The following is a 20,241-nucleotide window of genomic DNA, read 5'->3' as shown; positions in this document are numbered from 1 at the left end:
ACCCCATGTTGGGCACCAAAAAGGACTGTCGTGGTTCAGCCTCAGCTGGCAACTGAACACCACACAGCCACTTGCTCACTCCCCCATCCCTGTGGGATGGGGGAAAGAATCTGAAGAGTGAAAGCACAGAAAAACCTTGTGGGTTGAGATAAGAACAGTTTAATAATTACAATAAATAAAACTAATAGTAATGATTATGATAATAACAATAGTGATAATATAATAAGATGGAAAAGAAAAAAAAAAGGAAGAACCAGAAACAGAAACGATACATCCACTCACCACCCACCGACCCACGCTGCCTACCCCCGAGCCGCAATTGCTGCTTTCCTCCCCCAGCCAGCTCCTCCCAGTTAACATACTGGGCATGACGTTACATGATAGGGAATATCCCTCTGGCCAGATTGAACCTGCCCTCTCATCTGTGCCCCCTCCCCTCCCGGCTTCTTGTGCACCTGGCAGAGCATGGGAAGCTAGAAAAGGCCTTGACTAGTTCAAGCACTACCCAGCAACAACCTAAACATCTTTGTGTTATCAACATTGTTTTCATACTAAGTCCAAAGCACAGCACTATGCCAGCTCCAGTGAAGAAAATTATCTCTATCTCAGCTAAAACCATGACACCTTCTTAAATTGGGGGTCCCAAAACGTCACAGTACTGCAAATGTGGTCTCACTAGAGTAGAGGGGGAGGATAACCTCCCTCGACCTGCTGGCCACGCTCCTTTTAATGCACCCCAGGGTACAGTTGGCCTTCTTGGCCACAAGGGCACAGTGCTGGCTCAGGGTCAACCTGCTATCCACCAGCACTCCCAGGTCCCTCTCAACAGAGCTGCTTTCCAGCATGTCAACCCCCAACCTGTACTGGTACATGGGTTTGTTCCTCCCCAGATGCAGGACCTTGCACTTGCTTTTGTTGAGTTTCATGAGGTTCCCCTCAGCCCAGCTCTCCAGCCTGTCCAGGTCTCATTGGATGGCAGCACAGCCTCCTGGTGTATCAGCCACTCCTCCCAGCTTGGTATAATCAGCGAACTTGAGAAAGAAGCAAGCCTACCTAGGGACTTATTTTCCTTTGAAGTCATCTTTCAAAGGCTGAAGGAAAAATCCAGAAATAGTTACAGGGAATTGTCTGGATTATTTCAACTTTCACTCGCTAGATGGATATTTCCTCTGCCTCCACCAACCTTCCTTCTTCCTAATGTCTTTTTACATCTACACTATTCTTTTTGCACCTTTCTATATGGAATTCCACTCTGTGACACTTTTTTGACCTTTTTACAGTCTCAGGTGACATTTCTAGGAAAACTCCAGAAAAATTCAGTTCTTTTGACCTTGAGATTCTTCCTGCGCTGCAGGACCCTCCTTTCACATGGCCACAAGAGGCACCACAAGGCTGGGCTGCCCTCAACTGGGCCCTGTAAATCTGTATATTCCTCTTCTGCCATAGCAGCAGAAATCAAGAGCAGAAGGAGTAGGCCAGGCTATTTCTCCCTGGTGCTAAATCCTCCTCCTTGGGGAGCCTGACTTAAACAGCAGCCTTACTTGGGTGAGAATGAATAGATGAGTGCTTGAGCAGGTTCCAGTTAGGAAAGAGAACAGTCCTCCAGAAATAGAGCTTATTCTTCTCTCCCTACGAGAGGAAGGATATTATCTGCCTCTGGATATATTTTTCCATTTAGTTTGTAGCCACTGGGATACTGTCACAGTTTTAGCTGGGATAGAGTTCATTTTCTTCACTGGAGCTGGCATAGTGTTGTGCTTTGGACTTAGTATGAAAACAGTGTTGATAACACACAGATGTTTTAGTTGTTGCTGGGTAGTGCTTATACTAGTCAAGGACTTTTCCAGCCTCCCATGCTCTGCCGGGTGCACAAGAAGCCAGGAGGGGAGGGGGCACAGATGAGAGAGCTGTTTCATCTCTTGTTGTTTGGGGTTTTTCCCTCCTCCTGAGGTTTCACCTCTCTTTTTCTCTCTTGTTATTTTCCTTTTCATTAGATTATTATTATAATTTATACTATTTTATTTTAATTATTAAACTGTTCTTATCTCAACCCACGATTTTTCTCTACTTTGGCCCTTCTGATTCTCTCCCCCATCCCACAGGTGTGGGGGGAATGGGCGATTGGCTGTGTGGTGCTTAGTTGCTGAACGGGGCTAAACCACGACAGATATACAAAGGGAATTAATGCAATCCTTCTTAACTACAAAAAGTAAAAATCCTCTTTTGTTTTTTTTTACTTTCTCACATTATTATGGAATTTTGTGGTCGCATGTTAATGTCTTTTATATGAATGTGCTTTCTCTAGATTTGACTAGGAGAAAAATAATTTCTTGGCCTTTTCACTAACATCCAGTGTAAAATAAGTTTATCTTACACATCTTCCCTGTGAGGACCACAGCAATGCAGCTTTCCCATGGAGACTCATTCTCAGAATTATTCCATAACATATTTCTTTCTGAAATTATTTTAAAATCACAAGTCCATGGAAACAACAATAGAAGATTACACAGTCCTTACATAAACAGATTGTGCTTAAAATGGCAGTGCATGTATGTGAATAATTTAGAAAAGAAAAAGTGCTTCATTTCTTCTTATAGAAAAGCTCAGCAAGCAGAAAGGCAACTGTTCAAATCATCAGCAAGATCTCTGGAGGTAAAGAACAAAGCTTTGTTAAAAGCTTATCCCGGAATCAACAGGGCATATTTTAGGTCTCTATACCATGAATGAACTAATTTTGTGTAGCATCCTCTGCTTTGTTTTTTCTAACAGAGTGACTCATTCTCACTTGCACAGCTGCTCCTGCACAGGGTCATGGGAATGCTGTTTTGGTTTGCTCAACTTTTCCCCGTTTTTCTGCAAGCAAGAGGAAGACTTTTTTTCTCTGCTTCGCCCCACAGATACTCAAGGAACAGCTGGAGACCAAGATCATTAATGAAAAAAATCCCATGCTTCCCAGCCCCTGCACAACCTAGAGGCTTCCCTGCAAGCTTGAGGGTTGACGCTTCTATAAAGCCTGATGGGAACGTCTGCGTGAAGTCACCAGACTACCAGAGGCCAGGCAGAGCATACCTTACAGAGAGCTGGCTTCTACCCCTCTGTAGATATAAAGGGCTCTTTGAAGGCACACCACTGAAAGTCCTGAAAGGCCATTTGCCCAAGAATAACCAAGAAGATTATACTAATCTGAGGATCACTAAAGAGTAAAATCCCTAGTATTCAATTACACCGGAGGGCACCTTGATTATTTCGTAATAGCACAAAAGTCAAAACAGTCCCCACAGGAAGAGGCAGTTACATGCCATGTTTACTCCATACCATGCAGGGAATTGGTTTGTCTCTGTTCTTGCTCTAGGGTTTCTTTTCCATTCAGGATTTGTAAATCAATTTCCTCTTCCTATTCAAACCAAAGAAATCCATGTTCCTGCATATTTTAAATGACTATTTGCATTACAGAGAAGCCAAGCACTTTGCAAATGGCATTTCAAACTGCTTATTTTTTTGCCTGCTCCTTACAAGATTTCTTAATGTACTTGGCATCTGCAAGCTAAAACTTCAGTTTTGTCCTACACTGTATTCCCATGACACAATTTCTGCTGCTTATTTTGTTGTGGAGGTGCAACATCCCATATGCATTCTATCTTTGTTGTCACTCTTCTAGCTTTTGAATAAACACAACAGTTTATTTCCATCTCCAGAAGAACCAAATCTCACTATGTCAGTCATCTGTTTTGTTTTTAAAAATGCTTCCTCTCATACAGAGACTTTTATACCATATTTTTCTTCTATGAGTCTTCATTTATTTTGAGGCTTTAGGATCTTTCTTTTGTGTGTATAAATCAAAGCTTGTTAAAAAAAAGAAAGGAAAATCCAAGATTTCTTTCCCCTGTATCACTATAATCAAACTAACAATTCGTTTGGGTCTGATTCATATTTTCATGCAAAGCCCCCTGCCTCTGCTGGAATTGGTGTAACTGAGCATCAGACCTTCCTTTTTACTTCTCAGAGATGGCTATAGCATTTTTCCTGTATCACAAGAAAAAATATCAAAGGGTTAGAACGTGAAATGGGATCCAAGGTTAAGTCTCTCTGATTTAGTGTGGAGACCTTGGAGATTTCTGCAGTTTGCACAAGGACAGATATAAATCTTATGTAATCCTGCTCCAGCAGAGAGGCTTTGCATAAGAACTTCTACAAATGAAGCACCTAATTACCACCAAATATGTAGCAAAGGAGTGAGAGTAAATCTTTGATATGCTGTACCAGTTCTTAGAGATCGTGACAAACCAAAACATCACAGACGAATGAATATGTAGAAGATTACAAATATGGACCCATGGGCAGAGTTTCACAAAGTGATGAGATCTGGTTTTGGCATTATCAAGGTTAAAAAAGCTGAAGCCACATTCTGCAGAGAGTTGAACCAGCATAAATTCACTGCACTCAATAGAAATCATTCATACCTTTTTGAAGTGATTTCTTTAAAATTATTTTTTTTGTCCAGTAGAATTTTTCCCACATGGAATATTGCATATCTGTACAATGCCATGGCTGAAACATCCTCCATTCTCAGTTTTATACTATGCACTTGCTCTTTTGCTTGAATGTTCAGTCTCAGACATTTCATTGCCTACCGCCAAAGTAGCCTCAATCCATCTTTTTAGCAGATTCCTCTGGCCTTGAGGGAAGAAATAACTTTGCTGCTGTGGAATGACTCACAGGATCACATTATCATGTGTGAGGGTTGTGTCAAAAGGTCAGTGGTCACCAGCTGGATGATCCTGTGGTGTATGACAGACACAGATTCTGTAGGGTGTAGGCACAGAATCACTTTATTATAAAATTCTCTAATTATATATAGCATTTCAGTAAAGGGGAGGCCCCTTTACTCCCCTTTCACCACCCGATTCATGTTCTCAGTATAGCTCAATGCTTATTTTTTCTGTTCCTTCTGGCAGGCACTTGACTCTTGTTTCTCAGCTCCTTATCTCTGGAATTTATCCAGCCACTTGTTGTTTGCAAACCACTGGAACATGCAGAGCTTGCTTTGTATGTGCCCTTTCTTTGATCCATTGTCCTTGGTCATTTCAGGAAACCGGCAGAAGCTGCATATTTCCCATGCTGTTTTTATTACACAAGATGTTGCTCTCCACATCTCCCCCTTTTTTATTTATGACCAATCCATTGATTAACAGTGTGGCCATAATGCGGGTGTCTACCTTTTGCACTCATCAGATAGCTGACCACAGAATCTGTAAAAACAGTAAGAAGAAAAACAACACAGCACCTATACCAATAAATACCCACATTCAAAGATTTAATCCACTAAACCATGTCTTTGGATTTAGCCATGACAAATCATCCCTTAATGTTTGAAGCACACTTTCACTTGTTAGGTCTTGCAATTTCTTAATTTGGTCCATTAATTGATCATGCAGAGATTGAATGTTATGCTGAAGAGGTAAGTCAAACACTCCCTGTAAATGTTGTTTCACAAAAACCCAGCTATGCTGAGTACTATTCCACAGGAGAGGCGTGACACATAAAGCTCTATGTTTATGTATGTTCCCAATTGCATTGTAGGTTCACTCGGGTTTTGAGTGCCTCCTGCTGATCTCCCAGCCATATCACTGTGGCTTCTAAGGCCTGCAATCGAGATAAAATCTCTTCATCAATTTTTTCTTGTAATTGAAATTCTTTAGTCACATTTGTCAAGGCTTCTCCAACTACGTGTGCAGTTTTAACAGTATAAGTGAGGCCACTGCTGTAGCAGCCGAGGCTATAATAATAACCGCAGAATTTATTGCAAATATCAACCATCCTAAAAACCATCTAGTTCTTCTTTTTGTCTCACTTACTACTTGCTCTAAAATCCTAGCAAATCGAGCTAAACCATCTTCACCTTCCCACAATATTGTTAAATTCACCGGTAACCATAATTCTGAACACCACTGAAGAGGAAAAAGATAAGATTTATTTTGTGCATTACTAAAAGATACACAAATCCTGTTCATCTTCAGCATGCGTTTTTCACTTGGGCTGGCTTTACATTTCTCACAGGGATCCAGTAAGGACCTGAAGGAAGAGAAACACAAGCATATCCCCGTCCCCAGGTAAGCAGAGGAACTGGTCCCGCCCATTGACCAGAGTCCAAATTCTTATAAAACACCTGGGGCTTCGCAGTAGAGGATTCTCCAAGCTCTAAAATGTCTATCTACCATGGAACTATATTGTTTAGACCCAGATAGATTAAGAAAATTTAAAACATAAGTAGCTTTGTCCAGTATTTCCTGCGGTGTTGTCCCTACTGGATTCCCCCTTTTTTGTTTATCAATAAGCGATTTCAAAGAATGGTGGGTGCATTCTATAATCACCTGACCAGTTGGAGAACATGGGATTCCAGTAACATGTTAAATTCCCCAATCCTGCAAAAATAAGAGAAAACGGCGAGAAACATAAGCTGATCCATTGTCTGTCTTTATCTTCCAGGGAACCCCCATGGTTGCAAAACATCGCAAAAAATGTTTCACAACATCCTGGGCCCGTTCCCCAGAATGAGCAGTGGCTATTAAAAACCCAGAGAAGGTATCGATAGAAATGTGGACATACTTAAGTCATCCAAAGGAAGAAATGTGTGTGACATTTGATTGCCACAAGTCATTTGCATTTAAACCTCTAGGATTAGTTCCAGGCAAAACAGGTAAAGGAGAAAGCCACTGATAATCCGGGCATGCCCAAATTATATCCTGAGCTTGTTCAGTTGTTAGAGAAAAATGTTTCCGTAAGGAGTGTGCATTTTGATGAAAAAATTCATGAGCCAATTTGGCCTGCTCAAAACGCCAAGGAGAAACTGCAGCCATTGTAAATCGATATGCTATTGCATTACCTTCAACTAGGGGTCCTGGTAGGTTAGTGTGAGATCGAATATGGATGACAAAATAGAAATGTCTCATTTTTAAAAGCTGCACTAGTTTTAACAAGAAAAAAAACAACTGCTTGTTGTCCATCTCCCGTATAAAAGCATATTCTAAACACTGAATAATACCCATGACGTATGCAGAATCTGCATATATTAAGAGGTTTCCTGGAAAATAATTCAAAAGTACGAACTGCTGCAGCTAATTTCACAATTTGTGTAGACCCAGATAGATGCAAAACATCTGAGGCCCAGTCTGCACAGTCTGTTTGTCGTCAAACAACTGCAGCTTTACCAGAACCATCAATACAGTACGTGCATTTTGCAAAGGAACAGAACTCAACAAAGATCGTGGTTAGAGAGGTAAGCAGTGTAAAAAACCTAATAAACGATGACGTGGCAAAGAATGCAAAACAACATCAGTATAATCAGCCAAGGCAGCCTGAAAAGTTAAACTGTTACACAACACAGGGTGAAACTCTTCTTTTGTTAATGGTAAATGGATAAAGACAGGATCTCATCCTGTTATTTGTTGACATTTCACATGACCTTGTGAAACAAGTCTGGCAATCATCTCTAGGACAGTGGTTAATGTCTTGGCAAAAGAATGTGGTAGAAATAGCCATTCTAAAATGCACAAAGCATCCTCTTCCTTCTGCGCTTTTTTGTCCCATTGGCCTAGAAGAGCATACGGTTGAAAAGAATGGTAAATGACAAACAATCAAACTGACAACTGGAGGGAAATTCAGTGAGCGAATGTGGAATTAGATTTATCTGTCACTGAAGTGCTGACTGAGCGCCTTCTGTCAATTGTCTAGGAGAAGTTAGCTCAGGATTCCCCTTCAGTAAAGAAAACAGAGGTGACCATGTGTTGTTATACCTAACAGAGGTTGAAGCCAGTTAATTGTTCCCAACAGCTTTTGTAAATCATTCAAAGTACTCACTGTGGTAGCAAGTCGGACCGACTGTGGATATACATACAAATCAAGAAGTTTCCAACCAGTGTATTTCCATGGAGGAACTGACTGCACCTTTTCTGTCGCAGTTTGGAGGCCATATCACAGATGCTCAGTTACTAGACCTTCAAAAACTTGGGAAAGAAGTGATTCAGTTTCAACAGCTAATGAAATATTGTCCATATAATGATATAACATGATGTTATTATACAGTCTGCGAATAGTCAACAAGGCTTCACTGACCACCACTTGACATATGGTTGGGCTGTTTTTCATCCCTTGCGGTAGAACTACCCAATGAAACCGCTGCATAGGTCGATCATTATTAATCACAGGAACTGAAAAGGCAAAACGAACACAATCATCAGAATCTAAATGAATATTAAAAAAGCAATCTTTCAAATCAATAACCCTCAAATGCCAATTATCCAGAATCATAGTTGGATTTGGAGTTCCTGGTTCTAGAGACCCCATAGGTCCCATCACTGCATTAATAGCTCGGAGGTCTAGCAACAGTCTCCATTTACTAGACTTTTTAGGAATAACAAATATAGGGGTATTCCAAGGGCTCATGGAAGGGACAATATGACCTAATTTCAATTGTTCTTGCACTAATTCATGAGCCCTTTCTAGCCGCTCACCTTTCAAAGGCCACTGGTCTACCCATATTGGCTTGTCTGTCAGCCAAGTCAGCTTGAGTCACGGCTGAATGTCAGTGGCCTGCATTAAAAATGTGTCATTATTGCTATGTTCCACTGTTGCAGGAGATCACGACCCCATAGAGTACATGGCACAGTCAAAACACAAGGTTTTAAAACTGCTTGTTTGTTTTCAGGACCTTCTGCTAACAAGGAATGTATACTTTGCCAAGGTACTTGTGTTCCTCCAATTCCAGTAACAGCAGCAAACGGCTGTACTAATGGCCATTCCTGCGGCCAATCTGACCGTTGAATTATAGAAACGTCCACTCCAGTGTCCACTAGACCTGTGAACACCCAACCGTTTATTCTACAAGCCAACAGCAGAGCAGTTGTCCCATGGTAATTTTCTGTGTCCAAAAAATGCGAGGCAAACCTGTGCTTCCAAACCCAGCAGATCCCCTTTTGCCAGCATGGGCGGGGTTTCCAGCTTGCATCTGTGTGTTGGACAGCAGGAGCAACTGTGCAATTCACTCCCCTGCAGGTACAGTGCAAGGTGGTGTAGGTGTCCAAACCATAATTTTTCTCTCTCCTGTATAATCAGAATCTACAACCCCAGGCAAAACAAATAGGCCTACTCTGGAAGTAGAGGAACGACCAAGCAATAAGGCACATAAACCCTTAGGTAAAGGACCATACACTCCTGTTGCCAAGAAATGTACAGATTGATCTCGAATTACTGTGGGTTGACTGGTGGCCAGGTCCAACCCGGCACTGTCTGCTGTGGCTGGTTTGAGAGAACCGACTGTTGTAGATTGCCCATGCTCGGCTCGCTTACATGCGCCAGCCATGTCAAGGACTGCGCCAGTGGAAGCTGGGTCCTGTTGTCCATTCTCAGGGCGCCAAACCTCGTGCCCCTCCTCCCGTTTCCCGATGCGCTTCCAGAGAGGGGATTGCCCTGTTTGTCAAACTTAGAACAACATTGATTAGCCCAATGGTATTCTTTCTGACAACAAGGACATAGCTGAGTAGGTTGCTGTCCCTGCTCTCCTTGACCTCGTCCTCCTCTTTTTGCTTTCAGGCAATCCTTCTTTACATGTCCCTCCTGACCACAGGAGAAACAGTTAGTAGCAGCTCTTGCAACCACCAACAGTCGAGCTAAGGCAGCAGCTAACATATCTGCCTTATGTCGCTCAGAACCTACGTTTTGGCATGCTTTAATAAGATCATTCAAGGTTTTTGCTCGATTGCAAATAGGATCAATAGCCTGTTTACAGTCGGTGGTCGCATTCTCAATGGTGAGCTGAAACAATAATAATTCTACTGCTTCAGAAGACTCTGTATAGCAGTCTGTAAATGATCTAGAAATTGTACATATGATTCCTGAGGTCCCTGATGAATGGCAGCAAATGATGATTCTCGTTTTCCAAAATCTGGCACCCATCGGAGTGCCCTCAAGGCTAACCCTGCCGCTTGAGTAAAAATGTTTCATGGCATACCAGCTTGTGCTGTCCCCGTAATATAATTCCCTTCCCCCATCAACTCATTAACACCAATAGCGATTCCAGCCATTAAATTGTCCATTACCTGGACCTGAACTAGCTCACGGTATTCAGAAACCCACACAGAATATTGTGCTGCAGACAAGCTAAGGCGCAAAATGAATATCCAGTCCATGGGTGTCATTACATAGGATTCTGCTATATCTTGTAGCAAATTCATTGTAAATGATGCCTGTAAACCATATTCCTTTATTGACTTACACAGCTCCTTTATCACTTCATATGGTAAATGAGTATACTCTGGTGGCCTATGTGGTTGATATAACACAGGCATGGCTTGAAGGAGTGATATATCCCCTCTTTTTAATGCTTCTGTCTGGCTCTTATCAAGCAGCCTGCCTGGAGTTGTAGGCTGAACAGCTCTGTGCTGGTTTTGGCTGAGAAGCAGTTAATTCTCCTCCCTGTGTGTGTGTTGACTACCTTTCCAGCTTCCCGCGCTCTGCTGCTCTGCTGCGTGGCGGGAGGCTGGGAAGGGCAGAGCCACGGGGGGGGGGGGGGCGGCTGACCCCGACTGGCCAATGGCATGTTCGTTCCATACCATGTAACACCATGACCAGCATATTAAGGGGGGGAATGGCAGTTTGCAGCTCGGGGAAGATGCGGCGTCGGGTTGGCGGGCGGTGAGAGGCTGCGTTGCGTGTGGTTTCTTTCGGTGGTTCCCCCCTCCCTTCGCCCCTCCCTTCCCCCCCGGGTTTCGCACCTCTCGTTCTCATTTACATTGCATTTTTGTTGTTGTTTCTTTTAATTTTAATTATTAAACTGTTCTTATCTCAACCCACGAGCGTTACCCTTCTGATTCTCTCCCCCATCTACTGGTAGGGGAGTGAGCGAGCGACTGTGTAGGGCTGAGCTGCCGGCTAAACCACAACAAGCTCTTTGAAATTGAGAAATGGGTGGATTATAGTCTGATCGTAAGCCCTCTCTATTAAGTGACTCGGAAGAAGAACCATTTCAAATGGGGCCCTGAACAACGACAAGACTTTGAACAGATTAAACGAGAAATAGTTCATGCAGCAGGCCTTGGGCCAGTCTGGGCAGGACAAGATGTAAAAAATGTGCTCTGCACCGCAGCCGGAGAGAATGGCCCTACCTTGAGCCTCTGGCAGAAAGCACCAGGGGGAGACACAAGGTCGACCCCTAGGGTTTTGGAGTCGGGGATACAGAGGGTCCGAAGCCCACTATACTCCAACTGAAAAAGAGATATTGGCAGCATATGAAGGGGTTTGAGCTGCTTCAGAAGTGGTTGGTACTGAGGCACAGTTGCTCCTGGCACCCCAACTGCCAGTGCTGGGCTGGATGTTCAAAGGAAACATCCCCTCTACACACCATGCAACTGATGCTATGTGGAGTAAATGGGTTGCACTAATCACCCAGCATGCTCGAGTAGGAAACCCCAGTCGCCCAGGAATCTTGGAAGTGATTATGGACTGGCCAGAAGGCAAAGACTTTGGAATATCACCAGAGGAGGAGGTCACACGTGCTGAAAAGCAGATTATCCACGAATGTGACAAATGTGCTGCAATCAAGCAAGCGAAGCGGGTAAAGCCTCTGTGGTATGGGGGACGATGGCTGAAATATAAATATGGGGGGCCTGGCAAATTGACTATATCGCACTCCCACAAACCCGTCAAGGCAAGCGCCATGTGCTTACAATGGTAGAAACAACGACTGGCTGGCTGGAAACATATCCTGTCCCCCACGCCACTGCCCGGAACACTATCCTGGGTCTTGAGAAACAAGTCCTGTGGCGACACAGCACCCCAGAGAGAACTGAGTCAGACTCATTTCCGCAAGAACCTCATAGACACCTGTGCCAAAGAGCATGTCATTGAGTGGGTGTATCACATCCCCTATCACGCACCAGCCTCTGGGAAAATTGAAGGGTACAATGGACTGTTAAAAACTACACTGAGAGCAATGGGGGGGTGGAACATTCAAGCACTGGGATACATATTTAGCAAAAGCCACGTGGTTAGTCAACACGAGGGGATCTGTCAAACGAGCTGGCCCTGCCCAGTCAGAAATCCTACATACTGTGGAAGGGGATAGAGTCCCTGTAGTGCACACAAAAAATATGCTGGACAAAACAGTCTGGGTTCTTCCTGCCTCAGGCAAAGGCAAACCCATTCGTGGGACTGCTTTTGCTCGAGGACGTGGGTGCACTTGGTGGGTGATGCTGGAGGATGGAGAAATCCGATGTGTGCCTCAAGGGGGTTTGATTTTGGGCGAAAAGAGTCAATGAACTGAATGGCACAATGCAAACTGCTATATAATATTGTCTGTCACCTCTGTGTTGTATCAATGATATCAGAGTACGAGCCTCCCAACCCATGGAAGATCAACTATGAAACAAGCCGTGCAGCAGTGATGGAATGATGACCGACTCGGTATGCAGCAACCCAACACCACACACCATATCTCCCACCCTGAAAGACTGATACGACAGATGGAGCCCAGAGTCATGGACTGGGTGAACTCAATGGACATTTTAATGGACATTTTACAGGGAAGGTCCATAGACTAAGGAATGATGTCTGTGTATTATGTTAAAGGATGGGAAGGGGAGGGGTGGTGGTTGGTACGGTTGTATTGCATCGTATGGGACCTGGGCATGGTGTAAATGGTATGGAATAAGGGGTGGAGAATGTGCTGGTTTTGGCTGCGAAGGGGTTAATTCTCCTCACCGTGGGGGGTCGGCTACCTTTCCAGCTTCCCGCGCTCTGCCGCGTGGCAGGGGGTGCTGGTACGGGCAGGGCCATGGTGGGGGCGGCTGACTGCGACTGGCCAATGGCAAGTTCATTCCATACCATGTGACACCATGACCAGTATATTGAGGAGGGGCAGTTCACGACTCGGGAGCGGCGTGGCGTCGGGTTGGCAGGCGGCGAGTGGCTGTGGCACGTGCGGTTTGTTTCGGCGGTTTGTTCCCCCTCTCCCCTCCCTTCCCCCCTCCCCCGGGGCTTTGCGCCTCTTGTTGTTCTCCTTTACATTGCATTTCTGTTGTTGTTTCTTTTAATTTTCATTATTAAACTGTTCTTATCCCAACCCACGAGCTTTACCCTTCTGATTCTCTCCCCCATCTACCGGTGGGGGAGTGAGCGAGCGACTGTGTGGGTTTGAGCTGCCGGCTAAACCACAACACCAGTAATCCAAAGAACCTGTCTATCTGTTGCTTTAATAAATTGTACTATTCGTTAATCTAGCTGTGATCGTTCTCATTGAACGTGACTGGCCTGGGAATCTGCCAAATTAGTTACTAACAACCAATACTCTGATGAGTGGTTACTTCTACAACCCTTAGAAAATAAACCGCTGACCTAGTCTGAGACTAAGACTGGACTTAGCCGCACCTAGATGCGTCTTGGAGAAGGAGTTTAGAAAGCAAGAGGGTCCTGTCTGAACCTTGTGACTCAATGGTAGGTTCTCTCCCTAGCCACTCCTCAGACTACTACCATTAACACAACAGAAAATTGGAGTAGTCGGCAGGATTGACATGGATAAATTACTGCAAAACCACAAATGTGTCCCTTCCCAGGCTGGGAAGGAGTGGGCTCAAAAATTTTGGAAGGATGACGAGAAAGTGGTAGAATGCATTGAGCAGTGTCAGGCAGTGCAAAGGCTTAGAGCAAACAGTAAAGGTGTAATTTGTGTGGTGTTAGGAGCCTGTTTGTCTTGCGCTCAGTAAGAAGTGAAGGAATCCCCTGCTCCCCGACAAATTTCAAAAGCGGAATATACAGTTTTAAAATCAGAAATTGAAGTATTAAAATCATCATTGGCCTTTGAGAGGGAGACAGGCAAAAAGCTAGGAACCCAAATTGATATACTTGTGAATGAAAATAATCCACTTGCAAGTGAAAATAATAATCTTATCAGTTGAAAAGGTTGAATTGGCTGATAAATACAGTGCAACCTTCCACCCCAATTGAGCAGATTTTTATATTAACGCCCTGTACAGACCCTGAGACCGGAATATTTGGCTTGATAGCGATGATGAGATTCCAGAAACCCCCAATCTCGAACAAGAACCAGTTCATTTACAACCCTTGATTAAAACTGAGACCTCTGTTGATGATATCTTCACTACTGTGCACAGAGTTCTCTGCTCTCCTGCAGAACTGGCAAACATCCAGGAGAAATATTCAAGGTGGGTGGGAGGATCTGAAGTTGAGTATAGGTGATGAGTTTGACAGCTTCAGACCAGATTATGTTAGATGAGGGAGAAGCAGGAGACTATTGGAGGCCAGGAGTATTTTTAACCTCCACGCCGGGAAATCATAGCTATTCCTTAACTGCACGGGTTGCATATTGGGCAGGTGGTATGGATCCTCAGGAGAGAGGAGAACCACTGGAGATTAAAACTACTTGCTTCTCTGATCTGGCTGTGTCAGTACAGAAAGCAGCCTGCATGCAGGCAATGTACAAAAGAGGAAATCCCTGATGCTAGCTCCTGTCGACCCGGCACAATTAACCCCTCTTATTCGCAGTCTTGCTGATAGTCTCAAACTATTTGCAGCAAACACCCAAGATTGCATACAACCTGGCCAGCGCAGGTTTAAATTAACTGGAATTGATGGTGTGGAAAAGGAATGCACTACCTCGAAAGTTTCACTCTGGCTGCCAGGAGAAAAAAGACTAACCAAGGCAGAGATATTGGTGCACTGGTCACTAACATACTAGGATTTGATATACTGCGTGGGCGGATGTGGAAACTCCCAGACAGAACTGTGTGGAGTGTTGCAAGAAATGAGAAGGAATCAGGCATAGTGAAATTGAGTCTGTTAGAAACATCTGTACCCTTACCTGCCTCTCGTTTCCCAATCGTTTGATCATCCTGGTGGCCCTTCTCTGGACCCCTTCCAGCCTGTCCAAATTCTTTTTGTATAGTGGGGACCAGAACTGTACACAGTACTCCAGGTGTGGCCTGACAAGCGCTGAGTAGAGTGGGAAAATCCTACTGGATTTTACACTGGAAAACAAGATAATAATAACCCTGTTGGTTGTATAGTCAACCGAACACGCTTCCTTTCTTTTTATATTTACTGGAATCACCCTTTGTTATGGCGTAACCTGTCTGGGAAAGACTCCACCGGGACCGTTTCCTTCTAATCAAAATTAGTACATTCCTTCTGGTCCAGACACATGATCAAGCCACCTGACCAAGAAGAGGAAGTTGATAAGGCCTTCTACAGACAGCTGGAAGTAGCCTCGCAATCGCAGGTCCTTGTCCTCATGGGGGACTTCAACCACCCTGATATTTGCTGGAAAAGCAACATTGTGAGCCATGCATGATCCAGAAGGTTCCTGCAGAGCATCGAGGGCAACTTTTTGATGCAAGTGGTGGAGGGGCCAATGAGGCGAGATGTGCAGCTCGACCTTATACTATCAAACAAAGAAAGTCTGGTTGAGGATGTGAGAGCTGGGGGTACCCTTGGCTGCAGTGACCATGAGATGGTTGAGTTCAGGATCCTGCGAGGTAGAAGCAGGGCTACGAGTCGGGTTACAGCCTTGGACTTCAAGAGAGCCACCTTTGGCCTCTTCAAAGACCTGCTAGGAGGAATCCCATGGGCTAGGGCTCTGGAAGGCAGGGGGGTCCAAGACAGATGGACAGTATTCAAGGACTACTTCCTCTGAGCTCAAGATTGGTGCATCCCCAGGAGGAAGAAGTCAGGCAGAGGAGCCAGGAGACCTGCATGGATGAGCAAAGAGCTTCTAGAGAAACTCAAATGGAAGAAGGAGGTTCACAGTATTTGGAAAAAAGGGACTGGACTCTTGTGAGGAATATAGGAATGTTGTCAGGGTGTGCAGAGATGGGATGAGGAAGGTGAAGGCCCACTTGGAATTAAATCTGGTGAGGGATGTCAAAGATAACAAGGGCTTCTTTAAATACATCAGCAGTAAAAGGAAGACTGGGGATGCAGTGGGCCCACTGCTGAACAAGGAAGGGGCCCTGGTGATGCAGGATGCAGAGAAGGCAGAGTTACTGAATGCTTTCTTTGCTTCAGTCTTCACTGCTAAGGCTGGCCCTCAGGCATCTCAGCCCCCAGAGAAGAGAGGACAAATTGGGACAAAGGAAGATTTACCATTGGTTGAGAAGGACTGGGTCAGAGATCACCTATGCAAACTGGATCCTTGCAAATCCATGGGCCCTGATGGGAGGAAGAGACAACACTGCATAACAGTTTTAGCCACAATGTTCTGCTAGCAGTGCTATGCATTGTGATTAAAAATATGCTAAGCATAATAAAAAACCAGTATAAAGTGCATCTGTCTGATATGAAGGGCTTCCCACTTTGTGGTAATTGTTCCATTTCCAGGTCAAAAATGTGTTTTAGAGACATTCTTTCCCAAATCTTTATGATAAATCACATTGTAATTAGAGTGATGTAGCCACATTCATGTAACACAGTGAATTCCACAGACATTTCATCTGGGTAGCAAAATGTAAAGGCTGCCATGCATGTAGTGTGACATTCCTAAAGTGCTGGGCATGAATAGTGTCATGGTTTTAGCTGGGATAGAGTTAATTTTCTTCACTGCAGCTGGCATAGTGCTGTGCTTTGGACTTAGTGTGAAAACAATGTTGATAAGACACAGCTGTTTTGGTTGTTGCTGGGTAGTGCTTCTACTAGTCAAGGACTTTTCTAGCTTCCCATGCTCTGCCAGGTGCACAAGGAGCTGGGATGGGAGGGGGCACAGCTAAGAGAGCGGATTCAAACTGGCCAAAGGGATATTCCATATCATGTAATGTCATGCCCAGTATGTTAACTGGGAGGAGCTGGCCAGGGGAGGCAGGCAGCAATCGTGGCTCGGGGATGGGCAGCGTTGGTTGGCAGGTGATGAGTGGTTGTATCGTTTGTGTTTCTGGTTTTTTCTCCCTTTTTAATTTTTCCTTTTTATTATACTACCATTATTGTTATTATTGTAACCAATATTATTATCATTATTATTTTACTGTCATTATTAAACTGTTCTTCTCTCAACCCACAAGTTTGGTTTTTTGTGCTTTTGCTCTTCTGATTCTCTCCCTTGTCCCACAGGGGTGGGGGGAGTGAGTGGCTGCGTGGTGTTTAGTTGCTGACTGGGGCTGAACCATGACAAATAGTTATTCAACAACATATAATTCCTTGTGCTTAAATCCTGAACTGCTGCTCCCCTGAAGGCAGCAGGCTCAGTGGTCTGAAGAAATCAGGCAAGCTCTATGGAATGAACAAATTAACAGAGACTCTCAAACACTCCAGCTCTTTTGCCTGAATGAAATACCAAGTACCAGCAATCTCCCATGTGTTCTGCACATAACTCTGTGATAGCACCCATTTTTCTTGTTGGGCAGAACTCAGCTTCTCACAGAAGTCCTAGCGTTTCAGCTAAGCATGACTGTAATCTGGTGCGACCTTGCTGAGTGCTGGTGAACCAGCCCGCTTGGGCAGGCACTATCACCTCCCTGCGCTTGCTGACCACACTATTCCTGATACATGCCAGGATGCCATTGGCCTTCTTGGCCACCTGAGCACACTGCCGGCTCATGTTCAGGCAGCTGTCAACCAACACCCCCAGGTCCTTTTCCTCCAGGCAGCTCTCCAGCCACTCCTCCTAAAGCCTGCAGTGTTGCATGGGGTTGTTGTGACCCAACTGCAGGTCCCAGCCCTTAGCCTTGTTGAATCTCATACTGTTGGCTCCAGCCTGTCCAGATCCCTCTGTAGGGCCTTCCTGCCCTCCAACAGATCAACACTTCCACCCAGCTTGGTGTCATCTGCAAACTTACTCAGGGTGCAACTAAATCCCCTCATCCCGATCATCAATGAAAATATTGAACAGGACCGGCCCCAACACTGAGCCCTGGGGAACACCACTCGTGACTGTCCGCCAACTGGATTTGACTCCATTCACCTCGAGTACTGTGTTCAGTTTTGGACCCCTCACTACAAGAAGGACATTGAGGTGTTGGAGGGTGTCCAGAGAAGGGCAACGAAGTTGGTGAAGGGTCTAGAGAACAAGTCTTATGAGGAGTGGCTGAGGGAACTGGGGTTGTTTAGTCTGGAGAAGAGGAGGCTGAGGGGAGACCTTATCGCTCTCTACAACTACCTGAAAGGAGGTTGTAGTGAGGTGGGGGTTGACTCTTCTCTCTAGTAACTAGTTTTAGGACTAGACAAAATAGCCTCAAGCTGCGCCAGGGAAGTTTAGGTTGGATATTAGGAAAAACTTCACCGAAAGGGTTGTCAAACACTGGAACAGGCTGCCCAGGGAGGTAGTTTTGTCTCCATCCCTGGAGGAGTTTAAAAGAAGGGTAGACATGGTGCTTGATTATATGGTTTGGTGGTGGACTTGGCAGTGATAGGTTAGCAGTTGGACTCAATGGTCTTAATGGTCTTTTCCAACCTTAACGATTCTATGGTTCTAAGCCTGGTCAGCATGGTTGTGGGTGACTGCAGCATGTGGCCGCCTACTGCAACAGAGAGATTTTTCTGAGTTGGTTGTTGTTTGGTTTAAGTTAATGTTATTTTGATTATTTATGTCATGGCACTGTTGGCACAGCTGCTCAGGAAGGAGAAGGTGGGACAACATCTTCCTACCAACCTCTGGCATCCTTGTCAGAGCAAGAAGTACATGGAATGAACCTTACTCTGGCTCTGGAGACTGTTCCACACACACTGGAGACTCTTGACACTCCCTGTCTGCTTAACAGCAGGAGAAACTATTGAGCATGCACGTCTATGTCTGTGGAATTTTCTCTATAGTCTATATTGTCTGGATTACAAATGCCAGGCAAATTATAATTATATCTCTACAGCTTTTAGATATTGATGCCTCAATCTACCCTGGAAAGAAAATAGCAATTACCATAAAGAATATTGGTGATTACAGCTAAACCTCAGGAGCCTTCTAGCTACAGCTGCAGACTGGAAGACAGTCTTATCTTCTGACTCATAACCCAAACAATCTCCTGAATGTACTGACTGGGGATAAACCACGACAGTCCTTTTGGTGCCCAACGTGGGGCACAATGGGTTTGAGATAACGACAGCTTTGATTGGAATGTGCTAGATCGAATTTATAGCTGTTATTGCTGTTTAGCTATTAATCAGCAGTCTTCTGTGCTTGCTATGGGGCTTGCCTGACTTACTGTATGCCTTAAAGTCTAGTGCTCATTAGTGACTGCTTTTTTGCTTTTGCTGCTTGCTGTACTACTTATCACCTTACTCTGCTGTGCCTGGGAACATTTTGATAACGGCAATGGCCAGGTGCCTGGGCTGGCAGATGGCCAGGGCATCACTGCTGTTTCTTTGCTGCTGTACTGGACAGTCTGGAACTCCAGTATGAACTCGAGTCAAAGGGACTGTGACCTGTGGATGAGTCCATGTGGTAGCAGGACACCCTGGAGAGTCTGTGGCCGTGGCTAGTAGATATGCAAATGCTTATACTACTATTTGCTGTCTGGATACGATTGAAATATACTATGGAACACCAATCAAAATACAATCAAATAATGGTTCTCATTTTAAAAATCATAAAGTAGCAAAATGGGCCGCTGAGAGAGAGATACAGTGGGTGTGCATTGTACATGGGAATAGATGAGAATGCTCTGGAAGAACAGAGAGAGGAAGAACAGTACTGAAGGTAGATAAGGTCAGAGCAGTTCTGGTAATAAAGGCTAATTAGTAAATCAGCAATGGAGTGTTTCAATAACATAGGCTGCGTTGCATCAGAAAAAGGAAAGACAGAGTGTATCATGTGTCTGAGGGGATGGAAAAACCCAGAAGGGATGAAGTCAGCACTACTGAAGAACTACCTTTACTTAACCATTGAAGGGCTAGGTATGTCACCCATCTTAGACACTTACAGTTTTATTCACTCAGCATTTTTTCACTGTGGAGACCAAAAAGATTCAGGGTGGAGTTTAACTGGAAAAGGAGGAGCTGAATGACGTTCACTATGAAAAGGACACAGTTGGTCTTAGATGCAAGTTTAGATGGAAAGTTAATGTCCCAGCAAAGGCTCTTGGCTCACATAAAAGAAATTTTCTAGACAAAAGTGAAAGGTCATTTGAGTGTTTGAAAAATTTAAGTGAGTATCATATGTTCTGTTGCAATGAAGAGGAAAAATATTGTCATTGTCTGAAGAAAGATGAAGTATGAATTATACAAGTCATACCATAGGCCCACATCAGATTTGGC

The 20,241-nt window shown here is 44.4% G+C and overlaps 1 protein-coding gene across 4 annotated transcripts in view; it reads left to right on the top strand.

The window, feature by feature from the left end:
• The window catches only part of LOC135310882 (activated RNA polymerase II transcriptional coactivator p15-like), a 55,809-nt gene extending 38,760 nt beyond the window's left edge, over positions 1-17,049 (top strand). The window contains exons 7-9 of one of the 4 annotated variants that reach the window (XR_010370839.1): positions 2,898-4,753; positions 6,058-6,110; positions 6,487-10,843. Coding sequence is in view for 3 of the 4 variants with exons in the window: in XM_064439977.1 (XP_064296047.1) it covers positions 6,058-6,068 (11 nt within the window). In the remaining variant the exon portion in view is untranslated. Of the gene's footprint in view, positions 1-2,897; positions 4,754-6,057; positions 6,111-6,486; positions 10,844-12,380 lie in introns of those variants that run through there. The other 3 variants (XM_064439977.1, XM_064439976.1, XM_064439975.1) reach the window with 3 other exon arrangements.
• The last annotated feature ends 3,192 nt before the right edge of the window (positions 17,050-20,241 follow it).

The sequence above is a fragment of the Phalacrocorax carbo genome (genome assembly GCF_963921805.1).
Source record: "Phalacrocorax carbo chromosome W unlocalized genomic scaffold, bPhaCar2.1 SUPER_W_unloc_4, whole genome shotgun sequence".
Lineage (NCBI taxonomy): Eukaryota > Metazoa > Chordata > Aves > Suliformes > Phalacrocoracidae > Phalacrocorax > Phalacrocorax carbo.
The sequence above is the reverse complement of the archived record's forward strand: the minus strand, read 5'-3'. Positions and strand labels throughout refer to the sequence as shown.